We start from the raw sequence: 15,664 nt of genomic DNA, 5'->3' as shown, positions 1-15,664 counted from the left end.
TAATCAGGAGACTGAGTTAACTATATTAAGTCTGTATTTCTAATATTCTCAGACAAGGTGTGAGAATGATGCTAGAATAAAGCCAATATATTGTGACAATGCTCATAGTCTCATCAATAAATATATTTTCAACATTTAAACAGATTTTTTTTAATATAACCTGTTGACAGAAAATTATCTCCATAATTATTTTAAAAGAAATAGCATTTTCAAGTGACAAAGGTGTGAGCGTAATTTTTCTTCAGGATCACCAACACAGATACGTTGGAGGACTTTTACTCCAGGACTGCTTTCTGGGTCTAGGCTAGAGAACTGCCTCAAAGTTCATTTTGGTACATTAGCCATTCACGTACCAGTGAAGACCTGTCTTATACAGAATCACACTTACAGAGTACTGTAAACTGGGATCCAACATATCTACCTTCATTCAAGCCCACAGCAGTCCTGCTGAGAATTCATGTCGGCTCCATGCATTCTTCAGGACTCCATTACAGCAAAATCGGCACCTAGAGCTACATACACATGTTTAAAATTTTATTGACAATAACGAAGGCTGTCTCCGGAAATTCAACTCAAAGCATGTGAAGAGTGAAATGCCAGTCAAAGAGGCTTTTCTGCCTGTCTACTTTCTGCACATTTGTAGAGCATGTTTTTCTCCCACTGTGGAACATAAAAATAAAAACTTTAATGGTCTGTGTTAGCAGGACTTAAGATCTGCATCTCTACTATTGAATCCTAATTTTTGATTCTCAATAGGAAAGTCATGTTGAGTTACAGTAATCAAGCAATAGTTCAAACGAAAAGGCTAAAAATAATTTGAAATATTATCAAATTACAAAGTATTGCTTCTCATAAACAAAGCTGCACATAAAATTCAAACTATTATAAATTCACAATTATGAAGAGCTATTTAAAAGCATGGAAATTTTTACTTTGAAACTTTACAAACTGTTACATGTGTGGGCTTCTAAAAATATGCCATGTTAAATGTATCACGTTGTGGTAAACACAGTTATAGGTGTATCTCCATGGTCGTGTATCTTTTCAGATGTTGCTAAGCATCTTTATGAAAATCCCTTGGAGATGAATAATGTGGGAACTGTCAGTGCATTTCCATCTGATTCTTCCAATTCCTACCCTATAGCTATCACAATTAACTTCTTTTTCAGAGGGTCACACTATTTAAGCTGATACAGAACAAGCTCTGTATCTTGGGCAGGTGACTATTCAGTGCACTGAACAATAGATTTTAAAGCAGTCTCAACACAGCTCACAGTAGATCCGTCAACCCAGTGTTTCTTCCAACTCACAGCGACCCCGAGCTTTACTGGCCACTACAGGGATGTAAACGGGTGGACAGGTGGGGAAGGTGCTTAAAAACAGGAATCTTCAGAAGGCCGTTTCTTCGTTGCAGTCAGGAACATTGCACATCTAAAACTCATGTTAACCACCATCTACTGGAATGACTGGAAAAGTGGTAACTTGCCCGTTGTGCTTCCTTTTTCACACCACTGAGCCAATGCATTTTGGATCTAATAGAATCCAATCGTGGAACCAAATGTTTACAATTTTTCAAGAGCCAATGTTCAACTGTAGGTGTTTTTTCGTTGAGTTACCTGTGTACAGAGTAATACAGTATATTAAAAAACAATGGCCTACGAAAGACATTGTGTATTATGTTCCCTTGTATCTTTGCAAAATCCAGCATGAACAATGATGGGTTTTTTCTTTTAAATGGCCTTTTTATACCATTTGGCCATTATAAACGACCATTTATACCAGATGATGCATAGAAAACATCAAATAAAAATGAGAAACAAAATAACAGATCTTAATCACTGTTAGAAGGTTGCACATCAAGATTACTATAGTTAACACTGCTGTAATATATAGGCAAGTTGTTAAAAGGGTTCTTATCACAAGGAGAATACTTTTCTTTTTCTTTTAAGATGGAGGTTAGCTAAACTAACTGTGGTAATCATTTCACAATATACGTACATCAAACCATTATGCTGTGTACCTTTAACTTACGCAGTGATGTATGCCAGTTACTCTCAATAAAGCTGGGGAAAGAGTATTTTTTAAAGACTGTATGTTAGGTTCACTTTCACTTTTCTTCCTTTTACTCTTAACATTTTATGTCAAACTTATACACAAAAAAGAAAAACAAAATTTAACATCTTTACCTCATAAACTGACAGTATAATAAGAACTATCAAAAGCCATCTTTAAGTACATCAGAGAGAGTTTTCATAATGAGATTTAGAAGACAGCGTTAGTATTGGTCTTTAAATGGATGCTTTTAGCAGGACTTTTTGGAGAAGGCAATGGCACCCACTACAGTACTCCTGCCTGGCAAATCCCATGGACGGAGGAGCCTGGTAGGCTGCAGTCCATGGGGTCGCTAGGAGTTGGACACGACTGAGCGACTTCACTTTCACTTTTCACTTTCATGCATTGGAGAAGGAAATGGCAACCCACTCCAGTGTTCTTGCCTGGAGAATCCCAGGGACAGGGGAGCCTGGTGGGCTGCTGTCTCTGGGGTCACACAGAGTCAGACACGACTGAAGCGACTTAGTAGCAGCAGCAGCACTTTTAAAAATTTGAAATAGTTGTGTTTGAAACTCATGCACTGATCCACGACACATGAGAAATATATATATGACCTGTTTGTCAAATAAAAGCTGACACTTTGCTTTTGAGCACTTGAAATGTGTCTAGTATGACTGAGAAACTGATTTTAATTTGGTTTAAATGAAAATCTTGTATAAAATATTTTTCCATTAAGCAAAATGTGGTTGTTTTGGTATGGCAATTTAATTTAACCAATGAATACTTGGCAACCAAACTGAGATGGTGCTATTATTAAAGATGCCATACCAAAAAAAAAAAAAAAAAAACTAAACTACACTGTGGAATTTTATACTGAATATATCATGTAAAATATTACTAAAATCAATTTTGCCCATCATCTTTAACTTTTTAAATCTGACTCACATATTTCTATTGGACAACATTGCTATAGTTATTTCCTAAGTTTAAGAAGGGCCCTACAGGAAACAAAACAAATAATAAAAAATCTATTCAAATACATATATTTCCTTATGTTTAGAAATTCCTTTCAAGGATACTATTACCTATGGCTAGATAGATCTAAGATGAGCTTTTAGAGGAGGCTGAAGCTAAGCATGTCCAGGACCTTAAGTTTTTACTTAATAAAGTTTTAAGAAATTAGTTCTTCAAAAACAAGTACATAATTATATTATTTTAAATCTACAGGAAAGAAACCAATTAATAGGAAATACAAATTACAGCCTTTTAGCCATATGTAGAAAAGTACCTAAAAATTCAGAGCCTTTAAAAATGACTAAGACCACCCACAGGCAGTAACACATAGCCCTTTATCAATGGCTGCTCAACTGGAAGGGATTACAACTAGTCTACAGTTTGCTTCTGGCGCAGGATACATTTAGTCTTTAGCTGTTCCAGCTCATGCATTTTCTGGCAGTATTTCAGTGTTCCTCTCAACATTATACTATGTATCAGTCATGAACAATCAACCAAAACAGGAAGATTCTAGGCAACTTTCAAAGGATTATTTACTATTGACAGAAACGTAAGGACCTAGCAGAAGCTCTTGAGATTAAGAAGTGCAAGAATACACAGAAGAACTATTCAACAAAATGGCTTCATGACCTGGATAACCACGATGGCGTGGTCACTCACCTAGAGCCAGACATCCTGGAGGTGAAGTCAAGTGGGCCTTAGGAAGCATTACTACGCACAAAGCTAGTGGAGATGGAATTCCAGCTGAGCTATTTAACATCCTAAAAGATGAAGTGCTGCATTCTCAATATGTCAGCAAATTTAGAAAGCTCAGCAGTGGCCACAGGGCTGCAAAAGGTCAGTTTTCATTCCAATCCCAAAAGAAGAGCAGTGCAAAAGAATGTTCAAACTATTGTACAACTGTGCTCATTTCACATGCTAGCAAGGTAATGCTCAAAATCCTTCAAGCCAGGCTGCAAGAGTACATGAACCAAGAACTTTCAGATGTACAAGTTGGATTTACAAAGGCAGAGAAACCAGAGCTCAAATTGCCAACAAGCTAGACAGCCTATTAAAAAAAAGAGACATCACTCTGACGACAAAGGTCTGTATAGCCAAAGCTATGTTTTTCCAATAGTCATACAGATGTGAGAGTTGGCCCATAAAGAAGCCCGAGTACTGTAGAACTGATGCTTTTAAATTGTGGTATTGGAGAAGACTCTTGAGAGTCCCTTGGACTGCAAGATCAAACCAGTCAATCCTAAAGGAAATCAGTCCTGAATATTCATTGGAAGGACTGATGCTGAAGCACCAATACTTTGGCCACCTGATGCAAAGAGCCGACTCATTGGGAAAGACCCTGATGCTGGGAAAGGACTGAAGGCAGAAGGACAAGGGGATGATAAGGATGAGGATGGTTATTAGGTTGGTGTAAAAGTAATTGCAATTTTGCACTGCTGAAGTTTACCATTTGGTATTGGAATACATTCTTAAATGTGGTTATGTTATATATCATTTTAATGCACATTTCTCGGTTTATGTTTTTTGCTAATGACATTACTTGTTGTTTTAAACTAGGGAAATGATGTTAGACAAAAAGCAAATTCAACTGATTTTCTTATTCAAGCTCAAAATGGGTCATAAAGAAGTGGAGACAACTCGCAACATCAACACCTTTGGCCCAGGAACTGCTAACGAACATACAGTGCAGTGGTGCTTCAACAAGTTTTACAGAGAGGATCGAAGCTGATCCTCTTACAACTGCGTGAGAAGTTGCTGAAGAACTCAACATTAACCATTTTATAGTCATTTGGCATTTGAAGCAAATTGAAGAGGTGAAAGAACTCAAGAAGTGGGTGCCTCGTGAGCTGACCAAAAAAAAACCAAAAAACATTTTGAAGTATTATCTTCTCTTATTCTACACAATAACAACGAACCACTTTTCAGTTGGATTGAGAGTGTAAAGGAAAGTGGATTTTATATGACAACTGGTGACAACCAGCTCAGTGGTTAGACTGACAGGACGCTCCAAAGCACTTTGCGAAGTCAAACTTGCACCAAAAAATGTATTTGGTGGTCTGCTGCCTGTCTGGTCCACCACAGCTTTCTGAATCCCACTGAAACCAGTACATCTGAGAAGTGTGCTCAGCAAATCGAAGAGATACACTGAAGACTGCAATACCTGCAGCCAGCAAGGGTCAACAGAAAGGGCCCGATTCTTCTGCACGACGCCACCTGGCTGCACATCGCACAACCGACACTTCAGAAGTTAAACGGATTGGGCTACAAAGCCTTGCCTCATCCGCCATGTTCACCTGACCTCTCGCGGACCTACTACCACTTCTTCAAGCATCTCAACAACTTTTTTCGGGGAAAAGGCTCCCATAACCAGCAGGAGGCAGAAAATGCTTTCCAAGAGTTCATCGAATCCCAAAGCAAGGATTTTTACACTTTAGGAATAAACAAACGTATTTCTCATTGCCAAAAATGTATTGATTGTAATGGTTCCTATTCTGATTAATAATGTGTCTAAGCCTAGTTATGATTTAAAATTTACAGTCTGAAACCACAATCATGTTTGCACCAGCCTAACAGATAGCATCACTATCTCAATGGATCTGAATCTGAGCAAACTCTGGGAGATAGTGGAGGACAGAGGAGCCTGGTGTGCTGCAGTCTACAGAGTCATAAAGAGTTGGACATGACTTAGCAGCTGAACAACAAATTCATTATGGACATATTCTTAACACCTGATATAAGGTAATTAGCAGCCCAAAGCTGTAAATAACATACAAGCCACTTGAATATGTGAAATGCGTGCTTATGTGAAGTTCTAACTGTGGGATTATGTCATCAGTGCGCCAACACGGTAGTTTCTGGACAGGTTTAGCAGCTTATTGAGAGAGGCTACATGCTAAAAGGGACAAGGGAATGGGTAGCAAGCATTGTGAAGTGGGACACAATTTGTAATCACCCAGTGTGGGGATGGTTCCCAATCAGGCACATATGAGTCTCTAGACACACTCACACAATGAGTGGACATGTTCACATTCCTTTACAAAGCACAGCATACAAGCACAAAGAGCTTAAAATCATTTGGGGATCCAAAAACAGTACGTGACTAATAATTAAGGCCTCCACACCTAACAGGGAAAAAAGGATGCCACCAGTCCCAAGACTCATGGCCACAGCAGGACAGTGTTGCTGTCAAATGCTGGTTAGAACACACTCAGATTACACACGGCCACTTGTCCGAGTCTTCATGCTTTTGTCAAGCTGCTGAGTGGGGCAGGTGCTGGTAGGGAGGGCCAGAGTTGGGAGTGAAGAAGCAGAACATTTTTCTGACAGCACAAAAGGATAAAACTGCTTTTAGTAATATTCTGACATATTCAAAATAGTATCTTCCAACATCTAATCAATATATTTTTTAAAGAACTAATGACAGTTTCTGTTTTTTTGGGGTTTCTTTTTTTTTTTGGAGTAAGTCTTTAAAATCCAGATGCATGACTACGTATGTATCAGTACTACTCTGACAGGATGTTTGGGAATGAAGGCCATGAATCTGCATTTTTAATAAACTCTCTTGGTAATTCTTAGGATTTGGCACCGGGATTTGTAAAATAACTGTGCTACGGATAAGTTTCTCATTCCTCTACCTCACCTACTTCCCCCTTTTTAGTGAAGACTATAGAAACATTCCATCAAGGGAACATAATGATTAATAGAATATACGTGCATATTTCATATCTGTACAGGCATTTCAGTTTTGGTCATACCAATTCAATATACTATTTGATTTATAGCATGTGTTATCTTTGTGTGTGTGTACTCAGTCACTCAGTCGTGTCCAACTCTGCGATCCTCTGTCCATGGATTTTTCCAGGCAAGAAATACTGGAGCGTGTTGCCATTTCCTATTCCAGGGGATCTTTCCGACCCGGGGATTGAACCCATGTCTCCTGCATTTCCTGCATTGCAGGTAGATTCTTTGCCACTGTGCCGCCTGGGAAACCCCTGTGTTATCTTTACCAATTCTATATATTTAGCATAATTTGTGCCAAATAACTATACAAATTAGCTTATTAAAATGTACTGGGGAAAACTCTATCACCTTGGGAGAATACCAACAGCCACAGGGGTAGCTCAATAAGATATTCATACAATTTTATATAGATAATGCAGTAATTATGATGTCATAAATGATAAACTTTAAAGGCTTGAAAGTTAAATAATTAGACAATGCAATTAGATTCCTTTGTGGGAAACCAACAAAATATCAAGATTCAATATGCATAACAGTTTGCAACTGAAACATCTAAGTCAGAAAAAGCTTTTCCTATTTTTTTTTTTGAAGCTAGAGTAAAACTATCACTTTACTAGAGTAAGACTATCCTTTTTACTTGCATTATAGCTTATACTGAAAAAATGTTTTAATGAACAGGATATAAAAAAACACAGCATTTACAAAGCAACATCTTTGTAAAGCATTTTTTCTTGTTATGTTTCCGGAAACTACAGAAGTAAAGCCTAAAGTTTACAAATTTATGATCCAGGCTCTAACTGACCTATATAGTAAAAAATGACCCTCAGATGCAATGAAATTTGACAGAGCTCATCATCCAATATAAAAGCTGTATACTGAACACTACTGAAGAAAAGTAAGGCCATTTACTTGTTAGTTTTCCCAGTCTGTGCAAGGCAAAGCCTCCTCTTCGTCCTCTGATTCAGGGGATGCTTCTTTGATTCTTCTAAGAGCTTCATGGATGCTCCGTGTTAGAGGGTCTGTATCAGGCAGAAGTGTGAAGGATTCTCTCAAGACTTCCTTCTGTACCTTCTTCAATTTTACCCCCTTTCTTATTTGTGCCAAGATGTTATTACTATCATCTTCATCAGGAAAAGGAGGCAGAGTTCGCTGTTCAACCTTTTTCAGATGGAAACTACCACGCTTCAAGGAAGCTAGTACCTCATCCATAGGTGAGCTCACTTTAGAAAATGGAAGAGAACAAACAGCTAGTTAGGACTGCGCTTAAGACTGGCAACTGTACAACTTTTAAGCCTTTAGGACTGTGACAGCCCAGGAAGCTGAAAGCACATCAACAGAAGGGACCACTGAGCATGGACAGAACTTTGTCAGAACACAGGGGACACTAAGTAAGTTTGTTTAAAAAAAAGTTCCAAGACTCAAATTCCATGTCAAGCATTACTAGTACTTCTATTGTTTCCTGTGTGAGAGGAGAGAGCCGACGGGGAGCTGTGAGCGGGGTGATCTTTAGTAATATTATGGTTGAGACTCCTAAAGGGTTTCCATAATACAAAAATCCAATCTAAATTCAGACAGTGACTGGACTGTACATTTAATTAAAGAAACTTAAATTCTGGCTCATTATGGTGATTATTTTCTTTTTTTAAATAACTTTCACATATGATATTCTACTTGGGTTATGATAAGAAATATCCTACAGGATGGTCTCTTAGATTAAAATTTAATACACAGATAAAGTAATCTCTCCATGAAAGTTAAAGCTCCTTAAGGGCCAAAATTATTCACTGTTTGAAAAACAGCTTTATGAAGCATATCTGAAATGCCCTTTTCTTCTTTGCTTCTTCATACAACAACATGCCAGGGTCCTCAATAAATATGTAGCCAAATGAATCTTCCAATGTTATTCTGACCAGACAGCTTCCATTTTCTTATATTTCTGAGATTTAAAATCAGATTCTAACATAAAAGGAGCCACCTAAAATATGTTACCAAAGAGATCAAGTCAAAAGATAAAATTTTAAAAACATGCCTAAGAGCTCAAGCAGGCCCACATTTATTCGTGTCTGCACCCATCTGCACACATGGTTTGGTAAGAATTCTGCCAAGGTGAGACCTTGAGAACCTGTTTGCTATCAAATAATGTTCAAAAATATAATGTTTAAAGCTTTGTAATGTCTGAGGACAAAAATGGTCTTTAACTATATGCCTCAGTCAACAGATGAACTGTTTTTAACTCACCTCTCCTCCTCTGCAAGCCTTCAGCCGTCTTTCTGAGCTTCTTCCTGGCACTGACGAGCTGGCTGCTGTCGAAGAGATGTGCTGAAGGGGCACTGGCTGACTTTGGGATCCTCTTCTCGCTCCCCTCCATCTGGGGCAGGCCTTTCTCCAGGGTCTCGGGGGCGCTGTCCTGACCCACAGGCAAAGGCGGCGGAGGTGGGGGCGGGGGGGGTGGGGGAGGTGGGGGAGGCGTGGGAGGCAGAGGAGGTGGGAGCGGCCCCGCTGGGACGGAGCCTGCTTTGCAGTCAACAGTGTTTAACAGTGGACAAGACACAGGGGGAGGCAGGTCAGCGGTAAAGCCGCTGGGAAGTGATGAGGTGGCTTCAAGTTGTGCTGATGGATGACCTTCAGGTGGGGTGAGGCTCTGGGCGTCTGCTGCCTGTGATGACCCGAGCTTGGCCTTTCCTTCGTCCAGTCCCTCCCTTTTCTCTTCGACCTGTAGCACTCCTGGCAGGCTGTCACACTGGTCTTCACAGGACACGGGCTGGCTGTACTTCTTCTTCTTGCATGAGCCAGTCGCAATCGGGTCGATTTAAGTATGACCTGGCCTGGGTATCTCTAAGAAATCAGAAGTTATAACTCGTCAGATTAGAATTTATGAACAAATGACTGTTTATTTTCTCCATCTAATGCAAGGTGTTATTTTAGAGCTTTTGTGATTTTTCAGGGAAAAATATACAGAAAAACAAACATCAAAATGTAATACCTTACAAAAAATTATCACTAAACTCTTATTTGCTTATCAAATCCCTATAAAAAGACCTTTAGTAATAAAAGTACTACTTTAATTGGAAAAATATTAGCAATGTAAAATCCAAAACAAATGATGTCAAACATATATATGCTATTTTATTGCTAAAAAACTATTCTTAGTTTCTTACATGTATTTTCCAAATGCTCAGACAAAAATTAAAACATTAATGTTCTTAAATGGTTAAGTGGTATTTTTTTTAAAGCTCTGAAAACAATATATGCATTTTATGATAAAATTCTGTAAAGCAATTATTCTTCAATAAAATTTAAAAAATGACAAGAGAATCAGCCTACTAAAAAAAAAAGAAAATGATAAAATTTGTTAGGAGTACTGGTACACAGAGCTCCAATCTTTTTACTATGTAAAACATAGCCATAATGCATTTGGTAAACAACATTTTCTTAATACAAGGCTTATCCCTTTGTTAAGGACCCCATTCCCACCTGACTCTTTCACTTGATCAAAAGCCTCCTTCTCCTGCAAGGAGATCCTTCAGAATAAAGAGGAGAAGTAAGGCTCTTGAGTAGCTGCTAAGAACTAAAACTACTGAGTTTAAGCACATTCCTAGGAAATGCTTGGCTGCAGTAGTGTCCGTGTCTGGAGTCACAGTTAGCTTGGCAACAGAGCTCTAAAGCATTTCTCATGTATGCTGATCCATCTTCTAATTCTCCCACTGGTCAGATTACTACCACAGGCTGATGTGCACAGAATTAATAACAAGTTGATGCTTGAAATGGATGGTTAGTTACTAGCTAACTTTTATTAAACTCAAGAGGAATCCAGACTATTCCTCTTATACCACTGAAATGGTAACCAAGACTGCCATGACTGTAACTGTTTTCTAAATAACAAAAGGAAAATCAAGTTTTTCTCATAAAAGAGACATTACAATAGGAGTACATATGTAGCTGTTTAAAAAGTAATGAACAATAATAAACTGACCACACTTTTACTACCTGTTTAAAATTTCGAAGTCTATCCAGTGTTTTCTGTCTTTCTTGGCTAACCCAGGCACTTTTTCTTTCTTCTTCATCATGTAATTTATCTCTTTTCTGGTTAAAAAAAAATTAATAGTAATTCCATTATGATGTGTCCCACTGTATTTTACCATTAATAGAAAAAAAAGGAGAGTTCTCTCAATATAAATGCTGTATTACTCCAAAGAATGCTATGTTAAGCAATGTTTTGTGGCATGAAACACTGTTAGCTTTAATAGAAATGAAACTGTTTCACTTTCTGCATGTAATACCAATTAAAAGATGTTTACTCTGCAAAGTAAAATAATATTTTCTCTGAACTGAAAAATATTTCACATTTGCGGTTCTAGCTTTAGCTGCTATGTTCTGCTAACTCAAATAGTTGACCTTAAAAATAAAAAATAACCACTTAGTAATTTAGATGTTATATATAGGTTAAGCCTGGTGTTCTGCAGATAATGTCTACTATTACTGAACCTGTTCCTCCTGCTACAAATCTGTGTCTTAGTATCTCATTCATTTTTTCCCCTTCCCATTCCCTAATCCCAAACTGGGGATACACTATCATCCACCCAATGTTGGTCAAGTTAAACATGAATTCCTCTTCCTAGAGGAAAGAAAGTGGAATTCTTGGCAGGAGGTTAAAGACTAGAAGGAGTGTTTCTGACAGCCTCACTACTGAAGGTCAAGTAAGTGACAGATATGTGGCTCTCACTGATGGAATGCACTGAAGAGCGCTACTACAGCCAACCACTTCCCCAGAGGGGCGCACTATCACACACGACAGACTGCTTTTATCTCCTGCTTAGGTGGCTTGGATCCTTTGTATAGAAATCAGCCTCTGGACTCATGATTAGGGTGGGGCAAGGGTGAGTAAAGATGAACATTCTTCCATCTCTTCTTATGGCAGGTCAAGAAGACCCTTTCCCTTTAGAGGGCTCTCACTGGGAGAGTTCGCAAAAGCCATTTATTGGTAGGTTAAGTCAGGCAGTCCAGATTGCCATATATAATGCTTAAGGTTTCCAGATGGGAAAATTTGAAAAGATATGACTTGAGTTTATTAAAAGAAATAAAGATCCCATGCAGATTCTCTTCTTTAGAGAGGAAAGCCCAAAGTGACTCAGGGACACAGTGAGATAAGAACTTATTCCAACTCCTCACCCCTACTCTGTATTCAGTTCCATTTACAAACCTAAGCCAGCAGAAGGAAGGAATGAAAAACTCTCATATGCACATGTGGTAACCACCTGGAATGGGAGTGGGCATATACCTTCCCACACTGGGATACAGGCCACAGAACTCTTGGGGACAAAGGGTCTTCTAAGGCCTTGTCTCAGTGATGAACAGAGTTTTCTGTACTTAGAGGGTACGATCTAATGCATACAGGGCTTAGTACTTGAGAAGTTATCTAAAAGATACTCAGCATTTCAAACTGTGAATCTGCATCTCTAAACATAATAAACAAATAGTTGGAGTTTCAGAAATAGTTGAAATTCAGAAATAATACTGGTCAATCATATTGCTGGTCTGTTAGCAGATATATCGAGTCAGATCTTACTATTATCTAAAAGACCCCAAATGCAAAGTTTCAGACATGTTCAGGTATGAACTAATGGGTTTATATGGACTTTTCATAGAGCACAGTATTACTGCGACTGAAACCAACAGGCCTGGGTTGAATATCACCCCCTATTTCCACCCCTTGCTAGCTACTGGCAAGTCATTTAATGAAGATAATCTACCCTTTGGGCGGGAAGTGGTGTGTATTAATCACTCAGTTGACCCTTTTGGGGGTAGGTAGAGGATACTTATTAGATAGTGACACAAGGAGCTCTGAGTTTCTGTTAACACTGTGTCAACCTGGGTGCTGGTTGCATGCATATGTTCATCTCATGAAAGTTAAAACTTATGAGCTATACACGTGTGTGTGTATGCCTCTGTAGATTGACAAAGGTGGTTTAAAATTAGATTTGATCTAAGCCAACTTTCATTATCCTCTAGCTTTGCATGTTAAAGAAAGGTGGATTCTTTCTCCTACAATGAGGTATTCCACCCAAAGTCAGTAGTAGGCAAAATTACTAACATGAGGCAGATGACATTTATCTTTGAGATTTCCCCAAATATCAATTTCCTCGTTTTTACTCATCTTTGCCACATAAAATTATTTGAGAAAGGATTGGACACTCATTCATTCTAAGAAGCTAATTAGCTACTCCATTCACAGAAGTATTGGCATTTTATCAGAATCCACAATCTTCATGTAATAAGAAACCCATTCTAAGTGTGGAATCTAATAATAAGCAGACAGTGTAGGTGCCAATAGTGATAACAGGAGGCATTCTTATTCACTGAATTCTTTAGCTGGCCCATAGTCTGACTTTCCTTACAAAGCAGCTCTTGACCCGAAAACAGTAATGAAAAATAAAAATACAATAAATTTTCTGTTAATTTAAGATTATTTTACAGCTTATGGGTAGTTTGGTTACTTTTTATGTTTTAAACTCAAGAGTTTTAGCTGTGTGCCATAATGAGCTTGAGGGATAACATCAAAACCCTACAGCAGCAGCTAACATCATTCAATCACAACAAATTAGAAGCTTTCTTGTTAACAGAGCAGGAAAAGACAAATCTCTCACCACTCCTTTCAATACCACACTGGAAATCCTAGTGAATGCAACAAGAAAAATAAATAAAAGGTATACGGATTGCACTCAAAAGAACTAAATTGCCTTTATTTGCATATGACATGACTGTATATATAGAAAATCTGAAAGAAGAACCAAAAAAAATGTGACTAGAAATAAAAATAGGAAAATTGTAGGATATAGGGTCGACATATTGGGTTGACCACAAATTAGGCTGCTGCTGCTGCTAAGTCACTTCACGGCAGCCCACCAGGCCCCCCCCGTCCCTGGGATTCTCCAGGCAAGAACACTGGAGTGGGTTGCCATTTCCTTCTCCAATGCATGAAAGTAAGTGAAGTCGCTCAGTTATGTCCAATTCTTTGTGACCCCATAGACTGCAGCCTACCAAGCTCCTCCGTCCATGGGATTTTCCAGGCAAGAGTACTGGAGTGGGGTGCCATTGCCTTCTCCACAAATTAGGCTAACCTAGTATAAAAGCCTATTAGCCAACTGCTTTCTAATAAAACAGTAATGAACTGCTGGAATAAAAAACCTTTTCTATTATACCTACAGCACTATTTACATTCAGTTCAGTCGCTCAGTTGTGTCCAACTCTTTGCGACCCCATGGACTGCAGCACGCCAGGCTTCCCCGACCATCACCAACTCCCAGAGCCTACTCAAACTCATGTCCATCGCGTCGGTGATGCCATCCAACCATCTCATCCTCTGTCATCCCCCTCTCCTCCCCACTTCAGTCTTTCGCGTATCAGGGTCTTTTCCAATGAGTCACTTCTTCCCAACAGGTGGCCAAAGTATTGGAGCTTCAGCATGAATCCTTCCAATGAATGTTCAGGACTGATTTCCTTTAGAAATGAATGGTTTGATCTCCTTACAGTCCGAGGGACTCTCAACAGTCTTTTTCAACACCTCAAGGAACTCTCAGGTGTTTTCTCCAACACCTCAGTTTGAAAGGATCAATTCTTTGGCATTCAGCCTTCTTTATGGTCCAGCTCTCACATCCATACATGACTCCTGGGAAAACCATAGCTTTGGCTATATGGACCTTTGTCAGCAAAGTAATGTCTCTGCTTTTTAATATGCTGTCTAGGTTGGTCATAGCTTTTTGTCCAAGGAGCAAGTGTCTTTTAATTACATGGCTACAGTCACCATCTGCAGTGATTTTGGAGCCCAAGAAAATAAAATCTGTCACTGTTTCCATTGTTTTCACATCTATTTGCCATGCAGTGATGGGACTGGATGCCATGATCTTAGCTTTCTGAATGCTGAGTTTTAAGCCAGCTTTTTCACTCTCCTCCTTCACTTTCATCAGGAGGCTCTTCAGTTCCTCTTCACTTTCTGCCATAAGGGTGGTGTCATATGCATATCTGAGGTTATTGATATTTCTCCCGGCAATCTTGAGTCCAGCTTACGCTTTATCCAGCCTGGCATTTTGCATGATGTACTCTGCATACAAGTTAAATAAACAGAGTGACAATATACAGCCTTGACGTACACCTTGTCTAATTTTGAACCAGTCTGTTGTTCCATGTGTTTCTAACTGGTGCTTCTTGACCTGCATACAGGTTTCCCTGGAGGCAGGTAAGGTGGTCTCATATTCCCATCCCTTTAAGAATTTTCCAGTTTGTTGTGATCCACACAGTCAAAGGCTTTGGTGTAGTCAATAAAACAGAAGTAGATGTTTTTCCTGGAACTCTCTCACTTTTTCAATAATCCAATGGATGTTGGCAATTTGATCTCTGATTCCTCTGCCTCTTCTAAATCCACCTTGAACATCTGGAAGTTCACAGTTTACATACTGTTGAAGACTGGCTTGCAGAATTTTGACCATTACTTTGCTAGCGTGTGAGATGAGTGTAATTGTGCAGTAGTCTGAACATTCTTTGGCATTGCCTTTCTTTGGAATTGGAATGAAAACTGACCTATCTTTTTCAGTTCTGTGGCCACTGCTGAGTTTTCCAAATTTGCTGGCATATTGAGTGCAGCATCATCTTTAAGGATTTGAAATGGCTCAACTGGAATTCCATCACCTCCACTAGCTTTGTTTGTAGTGATGCTTCCTAAGGCCCACTTGACTTCAGACTCTAGGATGTCTGGCTCTAGGTGAATGATCACACCATCGTGATTATCTGGGTCATGAAGATATTTTTTTGTATAGTTCTTCTGTGCATTCTTGCTACCTCTTCTTAATATCTTCTGCTTCTG

The 15,664-nt window shown here is 38.9% G+C and overlaps 1 protein-coding gene across 1 annotated transcript in view; it reads right to left on the bottom strand.

Moving 5' to 3' along the window:
- Positions 1 to 1,082: 1,082 nt before the first annotated feature.
- The window catches only part of JMY (junction mediating and regulatory protein, p53 cofactor), a 72,189-nt gene continuing 57,607 nt past the window's right edge, over positions 1,083 to 15,664 (bottom strand). The window contains 5 exon segments of the mRNA XM_070377263.1: positions 1,083 to 1,616; positions 7,717 to 8,027; positions 9,046 to 9,561; positions 9,564 to 9,642; positions 10,795 to 10,890. Of these exon segments, the coding sequence (XP_070233364.1) occupies positions 7,720 to 8,027; positions 9,046 to 9,561; positions 9,564 to 9,642; positions 10,795 to 10,890 (999 nt within the window). The 3' untranslated portion in view covers positions 1,083 to 1,616; positions 7,717 to 7,719.

This window comes from Bos mutus, chromosome 10 (genome assembly GCF_027580195.1).
Source record: "Bos mutus isolate GX-2022 chromosome 10, NWIPB_WYAK_1.1, whole genome shotgun sequence".
Taxonomy (NCBI): Eukaryota; Metazoa; Chordata; class Mammalia; order Artiodactyla; family Bovidae; genus Bos; species Bos mutus.
This window is presented reverse-complemented; position numbering and strand designations above follow the sequence as displayed.